The 14,562-nt window shown below is 33.4% G+C and overlaps 1 protein-coding gene across 4 annotated transcripts in view; it reads right to left on the bottom strand.

The window, feature by feature from the left end:
• The window catches only part of LOC111428649 (adducin 1-like protein hts), an 84,248-nt gene that overhangs the window by 30,274 nt on the left and 39,412 nt on the right, over positions 1 to 14,562 (bottom strand). For all 4 annotated transcript variants that reach the window (XM_071194907.1, XM_071194908.1, XM_023064285.2 and 1 more), the window contains exons 4-6: positions 7,234 to 7,360; positions 2,746 to 2,859; positions 2,392 to 2,677 (exon numbers count right to left, since the gene is read on the bottom strand). In XM_071194907.1, coding sequence (XP_071051008.1) covers positions 2,392 to 2,677; positions 2,746 to 2,859; positions 7,234 to 7,360 — 527 coding nt within the window. The remainder of the gene's footprint in view (positions 1 to 2,391; positions 2,678 to 2,745; positions 2,860 to 7,233; positions 7,361 to 14,562) is intronic.

Here is a 14,562-nt window from a genome sequence, read left to right on the forward strand (position 1 = left end):
AGAAGAATAGAAGAAGGAACCGGCGCTATTCCGTCTACTCAAAGCCATTTTGTTGGTTAAGCAAAAGTTTCCTTAGTTCTATCTTGAATCTTTTACAAGATAAATGTTTTAAAGAATCCGGCAGAGGGTTGTACATGTTAGGCACACAATAAGAGAACGATCTTTTATAAATTTCATAATTGTGCCTTGGTATTGTTAATGGATGGATGTGCCTTGGATGGTTTAGGGGAATCGAGTAACTCTCAAATCGTACAAATAAACTTGAAATTGGCGGAAGGAATACGGACGTCATCCATTTTTCGTGGATGACATCCGTTTACTCAGAGGACGAGCGATTTGAGTAATCTGAAGCCCAGATAAATTCACTGAAATTTGAGCTAAAGCTACGCGACAATAAAAAAAAGTGGACAAATATCGTTACAAATGCCAAGAGAATAATAATTCCCTCTCTGTTAATCCTAAAAAGACCGAGATTGTTCGCTTCACTAAGCAGAAGACACTGGGACACTTAACACCACCCAATCTCTGCAATAATCCAGTAACCTTTGCTCCAGAGGTGTAATATCTTGGACAAAGGACTAACTTGGAAATCACACATTAGTTGCAAAACCAAAATAGCAACGATTGTACTGAACCAGTGTCGAGGGTCTATGGATCTACACTTCTGTGATAAGAGCCATGGTGGCTCACAGAGCCATAGTTTGGTGCTCAGCACTAAAACATGCATATAAAACTAAATTGTTGCATCAATTGCAACGACTGGCCTGCCTGTTAATCACGGATTCCACGAGATCTACACCTACGATCGCGATGGAGACTATGCTGAACGTGCTGCCCCTAGATATTTTTATCAGGGAGGTGGCCGTGATTGCGGTGCTTCGATTGCGATCAGTAAATGATAAGCAGGTTGTTAAAATGGGAATAGTCCAGGCTGTTCGCAAACAACCCCTCCTTAAAGCTCGCACAGACTACATCACATCTACTTTCTTAGGCAAGTTATACTTTGGCATTGAAACGATACCCCGGTGCAACCTAAGTTTGGGCAAAACGCTGACCATCTACACTGATGGATCAAAGAAGGCTGGAGGCTCCGGAGCGGGAATTTTCTCGCACGATCTCCAGCAGCACCTTTCCACTTCGCTAGGATCATATTGCACGACTGCTCAAGCCGAAACCACTGCTATAAATATATATACTGCTATAAAGCAGCCAATGAGTCTAAAAAAGTCGGCAGAAACGTTGTAATCTGCACTGATAGCAGACAGGCTATGCTGGTGGTTGGTAGACATCGAACTACATCATCGTTGGTGAGTCCTGTCGGAAATCACTCGAGGAGGCACGATAGCATATCACGATAAAATGGCGAAACGGGCGGCTAACAAGTCACCGATCTCCCCTGAACCGCTTGTACCACTAGCTGTTAATACAACATCAAAGCTGATAAACTCCATCTCCCATCGAGCCTTTTGCGATAGATGGGATGACACAGCAGTAGGTGTCTTTGCAAAGAAAACTGCTCTACCCTGACCAGAAGAGCTCTACTCAGGTTCTAGGAAAATCAAAAAGTGACTTGAGGTTCCTCACCCACTTCCTGACCAGACACTGCAGGTTACGTAAGAAAATGTTGTACATGAAGCTGACGAATACATCCCTCTGTATAGGGTATGAAATGGAAGACGAGACGGTAAGTCATATTGTTTGTGACTGTCCCAACCTCGCGTACTTAAGGAAATCCACTCTTAGAGTACCATGGCCCTAAATTTCGGATATAAGGAACATACCTTTCTGTTCTATATTAACGTTCATGAAAACATTGGGCCGGTTTTCTAACCCTTAAATGAACTGTTAATTGTGGGGATATACAAAGGGCCCGCTGGGACCTAAGTGCTGTGAAGAAACTCACCCTCACGTCAAACTACATACATACAACAATAATTCGAATTTAATTATGCAATAATACATCCTTACAAACACAACGACTTTTTACCCTGGGACATCAGACTATCTACTAACCAATAACACAATAGGAAAGGTGATTATTAAGAATAAAGGTAAAATGTAGAAAATAGATCCATGGAAAATAGTTGATTTTTAACTGTATACTTAATTTTTGCGAATTATGTTTAAAAAAACCTACAATTTTTGAATGAAACGTTTTAGCCAACTATCTTATTCTAAGAAGTAATTCAGTTTCCAAAAATAACCACTCCCAAATTACTTAATATCTGCAAACAGGTTGGTACAGTATAAACTTTGACAAGGTTTGATTAGATTTATAGTAACAATCTTTCATCTTAACTAATCATAAAAAAAAATGGGGAGTAATTAAATATGAGTGTCGTGTTTAAATTTTAAGAATTAAATTATCAAGTAAAAATTTATCTTTCTTACATTCTCCTCTTGCTTTTCGTTCAACAACTCGTTTATATTCGTCCAGTTCTTCGTCAGTAACACAATCGAACGGATTTTTCGCGTAAGGCGACTTGTACATTGTTGCATTGTGTTGATAACCTCTTTGAATAATCCCCTTGGAAGCTGCCCCCATCAACACCACTTGATCGCCAGTTTGAGTAACGGTTGCATCTTGCATTTTCTTAGCTTCTTCCCATGTGACTCCTTCCAAAATATGCGACTGCGGCCCAGCGGAAATTTTATCAGCCCTTCTATAATCCTTAATCTACATACACACACAAAACATATATTTATTTAAATGGGTTTTCAGTTATTATAAAATTTTTTATTTACCTGTTGTTGAAGCAGCTTAAATTCTTTAGGATTGGTATTTTTCGGCACAAACTGCAGGGCACTCTCAATTTTGACCGGGGTGCTCGAGTGGGTTGGTGATCCGTCCGTGACCCACTGCAAAACAAAACCAGTACAGAATGTTAAAAATCAATCTTGGAAAGTGATCAAGAATCTGCAAAAACGCAAAACTTTTGCCGTGTGTGCCTGCTTTTTTATATTTTTTATTTGTCCAAATTATTAACAATTTTTTTTTAATCTTGTGTAAAATAAAATTCGTACTGGTTTTGAGTTGCTACGTGGGTTAATGATGATAATGTTATTTTTTACTGGATTTACACGGATCTCCACAAAAAGGCAACTAAACTGGCACAACGACAAGGTTTCGCGCGTTGCAAATTCTAAGGAATGCTGATGATTTAAATTTAGGATACACTTAAAGATCAATTTAAGAATTAATATACTTTGTTAACGCTATTTTTTTTATTTTTATAATGAATCACAAAGCGGCCAAGCGAAATTATAATCTTGATTATATGATATCCATAAAAAAAACTTAATTAAGTTAATAATTACACATGCTCGAAACAAAGCAACCTAATACAAATTGATATCTAGTGAACCAAAATCACATTTTTAGTTGACATAAATTACTATGTTAATGTGAATGACCTCAACAACTTTTCTTAATAATTCACTACGCTTTCTGTTATCTGAATAACTAAATGAACTTAGTTAAAAAGGGCAATAAAAGCAAGTCAAAAATGTTCTAAATGTGATTTAAATCGTTTTTAATTTTTAACATTCCATGGGTTTATCCTAACAAGCCAAAAAATAAGTTATCTGTTTATCCAATTTATCATATCTTATGGTTTTATTGGTTTCATTTTGGAATGACTTTTTTTTGGATGTTAGAACAAACCTAGTATATTTGTAATCAAAGCCTGTTGAGTATTATTTACAAGGTTATCCAAATATTAGAAAGCTCATATTTTTTATTTAAATCATTTCAGAGTTAATGGTGCATTTATATTTTTAATAAATAGACAAAGTTATTAAATTAGTTAGTTATATATACTTCATTGTGCTAAGCTTTATTTCCGTTGTGTGTTTTGTGCAATATATTGCTCGATATCGCTTTCAATTCAGTTCTGCGTAGTACACCGCATAATTGTAGTAAATGCTGTTGATCGCGGTATAAGTCCGTTCCAATTACAAATCTTCTTGCAAAATGTTAAATTTAAAATAAAAATTAATACAATACAAAGACTTTCTTAATTTTGGGTTCTGCTCAGCTTTCCACATGTAATGGAAACAACACCGCAGCGTCAAAAGTGAATGAGATTCAGATAAAAACTATTTGGTTTTGTAATAAATATGTACATATACGGTTAGTTATGGTAAATGAACATAATGAGAAAATTTGTACAATTACCGGGATGTATAAAAACTTTCTGCTATATGAAATAATAAATAACTTGACCTTTACAGTAATATTACTTCTGGATAAAGCCCCAGAAAATTCTATAACGCTGGATCTTATTGGAAAAGCTATATCTACACTTCTGCGAGTTGAAGTGAAATTAAAGAATTGACCATGAAGAATGCGTGGAATAATTAGCTGGTTATGAACATAGGTCGAGGAGGTACCTATAATGGCAAGGAGCCTATTAAATCTGATTATGGACAAAATTATCCAAAGCACTATTGGACAAAAATCCTTGAAAGTCTCATGTTATGCAGATGATGTCATTTTGATGGCGGAAAACGAGAACGACTTGTAGCGAATCCTATTATACCGATTCCAAATCACAGCGAAAGGATAAACATGAAGATATCCGAAGAGAAGACTGTTAGCCCCAAAGACAGATCCTGCAAATGTAGGTACTTGGGCGTTGACATCTTCAGCTGCAAAAATTTTCACCAAGATGTCGGGGCACAAGTCAACAAAGGCTCCAGAATATCTAGATATGTAAGAAACATCATCGTATGGAAGAACAAATACATGTTCAAAGAGCGCAAAGTCCGCATCTACAAAATGGCAGTGACGCCGGGTACTGACTTATGCATTGAAAACTAAGACGAATACATCAAAAACCAAGAGCATCCATCGAAATGAGAACGCCAAGGACGATTAAATGAGTAACCTTGAGAGATCAATGAGGGACGACGTGAACAGTAATAAGAGATTGAGTTCGAGGTGACCTGTCAAACGACAGTCAAAAAAACAGAATGATGAAGCAGGAAGAAAAGACGATACTGTCTTAAATAATGAGGAAGAAAAAGAACCAGCAAATGTGGAAGATCTTCAAAATAAAATCGTGGGCGAGATTGTAGAAATTGGGGAGTGATTAGATCTAGAAATAAACGAACGCAAAGCTTTTCTTTGAAGACTTCAATTATAAACCCCAATTGATGTAGATGATAGTCATTATTGTGTTGAAGAAAGCTAAAACAATAGATCATTGAAATTGGGAACGTTAAATGAAATATTTAATAAAATGGAGAACCTTGCAGATTTTATAGAAAATATTGAACCTAACATGGAACGAAGTTTTAATGTTGTTACCAGAAAAATGTAATGTACAAGACGTTGGTCAAGAAATTGAGGGAGAATAGAGGTCCGGCTGGCTTGTATATGCATGAAGGAAAAACCAATAGGAAGAAGATCATCGAGACGACCATCTAAGAGTTGGTTATTCTAGTATACAGAACGAAGAGTCGAGCGAAGAAGTTTTTATGAGGACTGGTGTCTTCTCGCCGTAATTGGGTACATTTCCATAAACGCGTATTATAACCTATTCACTTCCTTATAGTCACTTGTCTATGAGCTACGATATTATGGAAATTTTTTTAATAACAACACTACGAAAAAGTCAAATTTAACAGTTAATTAACTTTTGAAGAGAATTCTCATAACAATTCTGGACGTGGAATTCGGTGAATTGATGTAACATTAATCGGTTCTATGTTCATATTATCTTGATCTCAGATAAGACTACATTTTGCTTGAATAACACAATACACTAACAAAATTACAGTTGTAGGAGTAAAAAGAATTGTCCTTGAATGAACGAGGTATATATTTGATAGCTTTGCTTCAACCACACTTTTTACTGTCAATTTGAGGAATTCCTAACATAAACAAGTGTTCCAATAATCTTGACTGGTTCACGTATGGGTTGGGTTGGGTTTTTAAACTCAACCCAACTTATTGGATAACAATATCTAGTTTCATCAGGATGGTGTCAGTTTTTTTGCACATTCCGCGAATTTTTGGACAAGATGAAATAGTTAGCGGGAATGTCAATATCAAAAACTATAATTAGATTACTCATAGTTTTTTAGCCATTTACTATTTTGATAAATCGTCAACATTTGACCGTTCGCCAGATTAGCTTAACACAGTTAACTAATTTTTAAACTTGGATAACCTTATAGCAAAGTAATAATCAATTGGCCCTGATCTGTAACTATTATACCTTGTTTAACCATTTAATTCTACAGTTTTCATATTTTTTATGGGATTATCTTTTAAGTAATCATCTTTTAAAAGGAGTCCAAGCTCGATTTATTTTTCTTAACAATCAAGATATTATAATTTAAGATGTGAATACAATTTAGCACGATGGGATACATGAGCACACCACATTGAAAAGAAACACATCCTGGACTAAGGCATTCCTGGCAGTTTCATAATTTGACTAATTTCAGATACAGTAAGTAAAGGGAAGCTCTTAGACCAATTAGATTAAAGCAACAAATAATCAAATTTTTGCTTATCAAGAAAATACCCGTGATTGAACTCATTTTAAAGGATTATGAATTTAGTAAGTCAAATATAGTATTTGTATAACACCGTGGGCAAAGATTTAAGACTTTATAATATCGTGGTTCCTAGTCTTTTTTAAATATATTTTATATCGATTACATTATTGATCCATGCAGAATTAATAACGATTATATAATTGCATTAATATAATTTTTACCTATTGTTTACGATACAATAAATATACAAATTTCTATTCCGTATATTCGCATAATTTGTTTTTGTTTAATGTTTTTCTTTTTCAAATAAATGGCACAAATTAAATTGAGATTTTGTCTCTTCTACTGCCTATACACAACATAAACATTATTATCGTTCTCTTTTTATAATTTTCTCTAAACATCTATCATATATTGCACACATAAATATAATATGGAATGTAAAATTGAATATCTTTGTTTATACCATGTGATTAATATTTAAAATTAATAATTTTAGAAGCAAATATAACTTGATTCCCCTGTATACTATATAATTGTAATTAAAGGGTTTAGAAAGCGCATTAAATCGTTAAAAAAATATTACAACACAAATTTTAAAATATTAACCCCCATTAATCCCAATTATAACCCCGATTAAAATGTACGATTTAAAGCGCTCTTCTTATATATTTGAAGTGGTTATAAAATTTACTGTTTATCTTCGAATTTAATAATTTCTACCTTAGTGATTTTCTTCGGATCCGGCGTGCCAGTTTCCAAAATTTCAACCTTTTGGTAGACGTTTGGTGAGTTTAACCATCTCGTGCGGTCGCTTCCTTTTTTGCCACCTTCTAATTTCTTCCATAATCTATTAGAAATAAATAACAAGTAGTACAATTTATATGTAAAAACAACCAAATTAGAAATAATAAGTATAATTCGATAAAGTTTTAGATTATGATCACATATTATTGTATGTTACCATCAATTTTATATCTAAATAAAATAAACGAATATATCATAAATAGCTACAAATCCGACAAACAAGGAAATAAAGTTCTGCAACAAGGAGGAAATAAAAAATAAATGCCGACAAAACCTTTCATCACATTATACCATGTTTTACTAAAAAATAAATATATGTTATATACATAATGTTTTGCACGTTTAAAACCGCGTTGTGAAACCTACGAAAGGTTTCAGATCATGAAAAATAAAATTTGCCTTTTATGAGTAATGAAGAAGATGATCTAACAACACCTTAATGTAAAACTTTATAAAAGTTGGCTTATTTAGTAACTTCTCAGTAAGTAAACTCTTCTCTCTACGTGCTATGTCACTATAGATGAAAATTGGATATTATATGATGTAGACCCACCCCAATCCACATATCATTTATATTCCACTAGAATGATTTTATATTGGTATGAATTAGCAATAATACTTTAGCATTATCTAGGCTAGTAGTTATATTGTCGCTGAACAAAACTTAGCTGATGATGTAATGTTCCACTGATGTAATATTTGAGATATAAAAATTGTAAGTATACAACCAATAACGCGATTTGCGTATTGCAATACGAATACTGTGATATTGGTTGCATAGCTGCAATGATGACGTCGGGTACGATAATTAATTAACACAGTGTAGTTTTGCCTAATCAATTCCGAATCTTACATCCTAACTGGTGAATTCCCGAAATTCTGTGCAACCTCATGGAAGACTGCGGCAACTAATCCCAGTTGGAGGACTGACAAGAGCGGAATAAATGGTCCTCCAAAAGGAGGACTAAAGAAGGAGGATTATGAGATAGGTATATTTTGCCAATACCGGCATAACAGGAAACCCGATGGGTGGGTTATGGAATCGGATATGCTAACGCTTACGATAACTAACCTTGCGATATTATGATAGGGGTTTCCCCCCTATCATAATATACACAAGGTCATCGTCATGAAGGTCATCAGATGAGAATACACATAATATACTTGATGTGACTTTGACCATTATCTAGTTCAGGTAAAATTGGATTGCAAAATGCAACAGAAGACCAACATGCAGTAGAACCTTAATTTAGACGGGTTGAAGGAATCAATTATACGAGAAAAGCTGAAATAGGAAATATATAGAAAAAGAATTATAAGAGGAAGGCAATCAGATTCGATCGCTGGATGGAGAATGGAATGAGAATGAGTGATATTCGAGGAGGCATAAAGGAAGTGTCCGGTATCGCGGAGGACTTGAAGAAAGAGAGAGTAAGAATCGAATACTGTTTCGAAGCATATAGAACGAAGCATTTAACAGTTTGAGTCCCAGGAAGTAGTGGAAAACGAACAGGTATTCAAACAGCGCTATCGCGCTTTTTCTCAATAAGTACGAAAAGTGCTGGGTATTTTCGACATAAAATCTGAACAGTGCGATGGTGCTGCTTGGGGCTTAAACGGTTAAGGAACGAAGAGAGTCGCTGACAAAGTCAATAGACGAAAGAAGAGAAGATGAAAATAACCATATTTTGAACATGATATTAAGACTCTTTTTCTCGTCGATGTTAATTATCAGAAAATTGTACGACTTCTTCAATATGATAATGTTTATTAACAATTTTATTAATTACAATATTATATTGACTTTTTCATATTATTTATATTTTTTCGTTAATCATTTGTTTTTTTATAAAAATACAGTAGTCGTAGCCCACTTTTTATAATTAGTTTCTTTTTTTAATATTTTGATTCACAACAATGGAAAAAACTTCCAGAATAATCATACAAGAAATGTATACAGATTTATAAAACAATTAAGTCAAGGATATACACCCCATCAAAACTCTGGAGAGATCAAGCAGGAAGGATAGTAAGTGATATTGAGGAAATGAAGCGTACATGAGAAAATACTGAAGAGAATGGCAGTAACAAGAAAAAGAAACCTCAAATGAACCCTTAATTACACCGCCAAGTAATAGTAAAATAAAGAATGCCATGAATGCTACTAAAACTCGGAAAGGCGCCGGAGGAGAACAACGTCCCTCAGAAGTCCCTCAGTGGAATAAGTCTGTAATATGACCTATTTACAAGAAGGGTGAAAAATTATCGTGTGAGAATTACCGTGGAATATCTTTCTTAGGTATTGGATATAAAATAATTGGATGCATACTGAACCAATCGACTATAGGAGAATACAGAAAAAATAATAGGAGAGTATCATGCAATATTAAGGAAAAGAAGCTACACACACCATAGATCAACTATTCAAGGTTAAGCAAATATTGCAGACCACCTGATAATATGACGTTGAGGTGTATAGCATATTTGTAGGTGTATTTTCGCTAGGAATATCATTAATATACCCCTAATGTACCGCATCCTAAGTGAGTTTAGGTTACCAATGAAGATTATAAGACTGATACGAGCAACATTAAGTAATAGACAAGCTTGTGTACGTATACAAGTATTGGTAACAAAAACTTTCAATATTACCCAAGGACTAAAAAAAAGGCAATTGGTTGGCACAAACGTTGTTTAATCTGCTACTGGAACATGAAACCAAAAAATGAAAATAGGAATATCAAATCTACTGAACAACACAGTTACTACAAGGAATCCAATGCTCTTAGAGTACATCATGATCAGGATAAAGGAGGGAGGGATACCGCAGCAACTGCTTAACAGGAGAGTGAGCAAAATCTAAGGAAAAGTTAAAAGTAAGATGGGAGGCCGAGACGGACAGGGACGCCAGGGATAGGATATGCTTGGGTGCAGAAACTGAATGAGAGTGGACAAAGAGGCAAAAAGAAGAAGATAAAGTTTCAAACGTAGAACAAATCATTGGACAGAACAAGCTAAAGGTTCATTTAATAGGTCCAATACATCAAGCGTAAACGTTAAATGTTTCCTTAAATGTCCTACAAAGTTAAACATGCACTTCAATCCTCAGTAGAATACTGTTTTATATATGTAGGAAATTGCTGTTTTCAATGCGGTCCAATACATCAAGCGTAAACGTTAAATGTTTCGAGTAGCAACTTTCCTCAGCACATTTGGTATAATGATGAAAAATATGTCCCAATGAAAATTTGACTAAATAAGAAAGAAAATACAGCGTGGGATTAGAATTCATTGTAAATAACCAGCTTCTTCTTGTCAAAACATTGATAACAAATAAAGTTATACACAAAATAAAATCCATTTTTTTGTATATTTTATTAATATACCTATTTAGTTAATGGATTAAATAGCATTCGGCTATTTACACATGTATAATTAAAATGTAACAACTTGTATGTACGAAGAAATCGTAAGACGGATTTTAGAAATTAATCACTAATATCATTTGTATAATATTGATGATGTGAATAAATTATAACCGCAAGATTTCCCTGCACATATGCGATATTTACGATTATGAACCATATGCGTTAATTTTTATGAATAACAAGGTGCCATATTTTACGGTTCCTTAACTATAAAAACTACAAATACTGGATAACAGAAAATCTAAATCAACGCCGTGAACCTCAACATTCACCACAAGTGTTAGTGAAGTGTGTGTGTTATTTAAAGGTATTATTATCGTAATATTTTTCAGCTTTGTTTAATAACCATTAGCAATAAAAGAGTTAAAGAACATCCTACAAAGTTAAACATGCACTTCAGTCCTCAGTAGAATACTGTTTTATACATGTAGGAAATTGCTGTTTTCGATGCGTGATTTCTTGTTTTGCGACGAACGCAATTAATCGCTAATGACAAGGTATTAAAACGTGGCGCCGTATCCGTCGGTTCACTTCGTTCATCCGGGAAAGACAAACGAGCTTTCATACGTTAAATTAGACACGTTTGCGGAATATGTAGTACATTTTAATTAACAAAATGATATTTTGACGAAATCGATAAAACACCATTTTCACTCATGTGAGAATACCGGAAGGAAAATACGATTCTGAATAAGTTAATGAACCAAATCGAATATCGTAATTGAAGCTCTACCTTGAAACATCAAATCATAATTAATTGTAATAAAAAAAATACCGTTTTCTGAAAGATCACAATATCTTTGTTTATCCTTGTTACCTCCGCAGCTTTTGCAATCTCTATCTCAATCATATTCAACACATATAACGTAAGTAAATGACGAAGTGCCAAAGGCAGATAAAAACGAAGTTATTTTTAACGTCGAACGTGGAAGTAATCGTCTATTTTTCTCTTGATCTATTTTTATTTTTTAATTTATGATCACCGGATCGGTAATGGCTCATATATGCCAATTTTTTCGTTTCAAAGACATTTACACTACCGAATTTAAATTTTAAATCCTTGGACTACACCGTATGTAAATAAATTACTTTAAACATTCTTTATTATATTTCATGTTCGCAAATATTATTTATGTGGAACCAAATCACAAAAGAGATATTCCACAAAATGTGAATATAAAAACATAATAAATTGATAATTAATACAATTTGTAGATCAAATATTTAATCTTAAATTGTAGAATTGTGTTTAGGTATAAACATTTGGCGTATAAACGTTTCTAGAGTAAAATAATATATGAGTTAGATAGCAATAGCAAAACGTTACAAGAATGTTATAGTGACAGAATTTAAATTTGGACGAAGAGTGGTCGAATGTTTATATGCATAAGTTTCTAGCCGAAAGAAAAAGAATTTTTTGAATTATTTTTGTAAAAATTTGCTGATAGATTTGCCTATGGCCTAAAAAAAAGTTTACGTCAGAATATTACTGGGGTCAAGAGAGATCAAATGACAAAAATAAGAATCTGTTAATGATATTTAAAAAAATTAAAATACATCAGCACCAACAATGATAAGAAAGTCAAAAAAAAACATTAAATCTTGAGGGATACTTTTTAACAATAAACTTGAAATAATCATTAAATAAAGTAAGGTAAAGGAAGTGGTTGTATCAAAACATAAACCGGTACGAAAACGTATTTTAGAAGAAAAATTAATTATTAAAAATTGTCAATCTTCAAAGAAAGTCCAGGTAGAAGTCCAAAACTCAGAGCAAGAAACAAAGAGAAGAATCGGATTGGCAAGAGACCGTTGGTGGAGAGACTAGTTAAAATCTGGAAAGACCACTATATCCACAAAGAAACTTAAAAAAGACTTCTGATATGTTCAGTGTTTCCAACTACAACATATAGCTCAGAATCCTAAAGCATACTTATATTCTTCGGTTATATGGATGGACGACATGGAAAAACTCACGACACAGAGGAAGATTGAGGGCAAAAGGTCAAGACACAGGTTACTGATGAGATATATAGACCAAGTAAAGGATCTGGCATAAATGTCGGTTTCCCAAGTGATGCGTACTATAGAAGACAGGGAGACATGGCGAAGGGTCATGGCGGTTGTATGAACGAGTCACAAATCGGACAACGACTGAAGAGAGACCCCTTTTTCTATTCTTTTACCAATTTTTCAAAAAAAAAAGCATATTGAATACAGGGATTCAAATTAGAATAACTTAATACTCGAAATCCTAATTTTAGTAACCTCTACTAAAATAGGGAGGAGTATGAATTAGACATTTTTGAGTTAGTCTCACTATTTGGTGAAATTGAGGACTAAGCTTAGATACTTCATAAAGGTGAAAATTATACGCATATTTAGTTATGTTTAGGCAAGTAATAACGAAATAAAGGGAAATAATAAAAAGAAAACAAAATGATAGTAAATATTGGGAATATTTTATTCAATAATGAAAATAAAAAATAACAGTAATAGAAGGAAAGAAGTAGAGTTGCGAAACTTTTAGCACAACTATTACAAGAAACAGCATAGAAAATTCCAAATTTTAGAGCTTTAAACGCTATGAAAAATAAAACCAAATGATAACAAAATTTATCAAAAATAAGCAATATTAAACCGGAAGTGATTGTAAGAATGTAAAAAGAATAGTTTACAGAATTCGTGACATATAGAAAACAAAAACGGAAACAAGCGAAGTTAATATAAATAAGGGTTGAATTTATAAGAATCTAAGAATAAGGATAAAATTAGATGGGAGACTAACAAAGCAAAATTAAATTTGGCGAGATACCAAGAAGTGATGATATAGCACCAAAGATGATAAAATATTTCAATAAAAGTGCTAACGAATGGGTTTGCGTATTTTATGAATGAATGGTCTAATGGGGTTATTCAACCTATTTACAAAACGCGAGATACGACAGAATGCGGTAATAATGGAAGAATTTCGTAATTAAGAATATGGAGTGTAAATAATGTGAGTTAATATTACAATCAATATTAAGAACTGAAATCGGCTAATAATTATAAACAGAACAAAGTGAATTAAAATGATGACAATCTAAACTTAAAAAAAAATCCTACAGAACCTAAATTTATCAAAACACATAATAGTATTCTAAAATACAAGGAACACAAGATGAAATACCTGAGAAATTTTGCAAAAATTAGGTGTATGTCACCCAAATATTAATAAACTGGCAAAAATGATATGGAAAACAAGGCAACAGAAAAAAAATCGCAAGGTGTCTGAAGGAGTATGAGATATTTCTAAATTCAATACAAAAAAAGACACCCATAAAGAAACGTTTTTCTATTATTGATCTTTAGACAACATTTTAGAAAATTAAATTCCAAAAATTATGTTGTCGAAATTTTTACCCTCGCGCTGCTGGCACTACTTTAATCGAACACGGAGATTAGCCAGGTTTGTACCTACACCGTTGAACAGGATTTTTAAATCTGCATCCAACTGTTAAAGCTACATAACTGCAAATAATCGTAAATCCCTACAATATTGACTTAAAGATTGCGCGAATGGCTATTTGAATACTATTCTATTTTTTATAGGAAAAATTACTTTGAATTTTTCAAAAAATATGAAATATCGCATCCTCGAGACACACGCGGGAAGGTGAACTGCTATCTGGTGTCACCAAAAACGCACCTTACTATGATTCAGAAAACGGCTCTGTACCAGAGTATCAAGATCTACAATCATATTTCGTAGGGTACAAAGATCCTGCCAGTTTCAAGATTCTGGAGAAGACTTGCCACGGAAAATCAGATGAAT

The sequence above is a fragment of the Onthophagus taurus genome, chromosome 3 (genome assembly GCF_036711975.1).
Source record: "Onthophagus taurus isolate NC chromosome 3, IU_Otau_3.0, whole genome shotgun sequence".
NCBI lineage: Eukaryota > Metazoa > Arthropoda > Insecta > Coleoptera > Scarabaeidae > Onthophagus > Onthophagus taurus.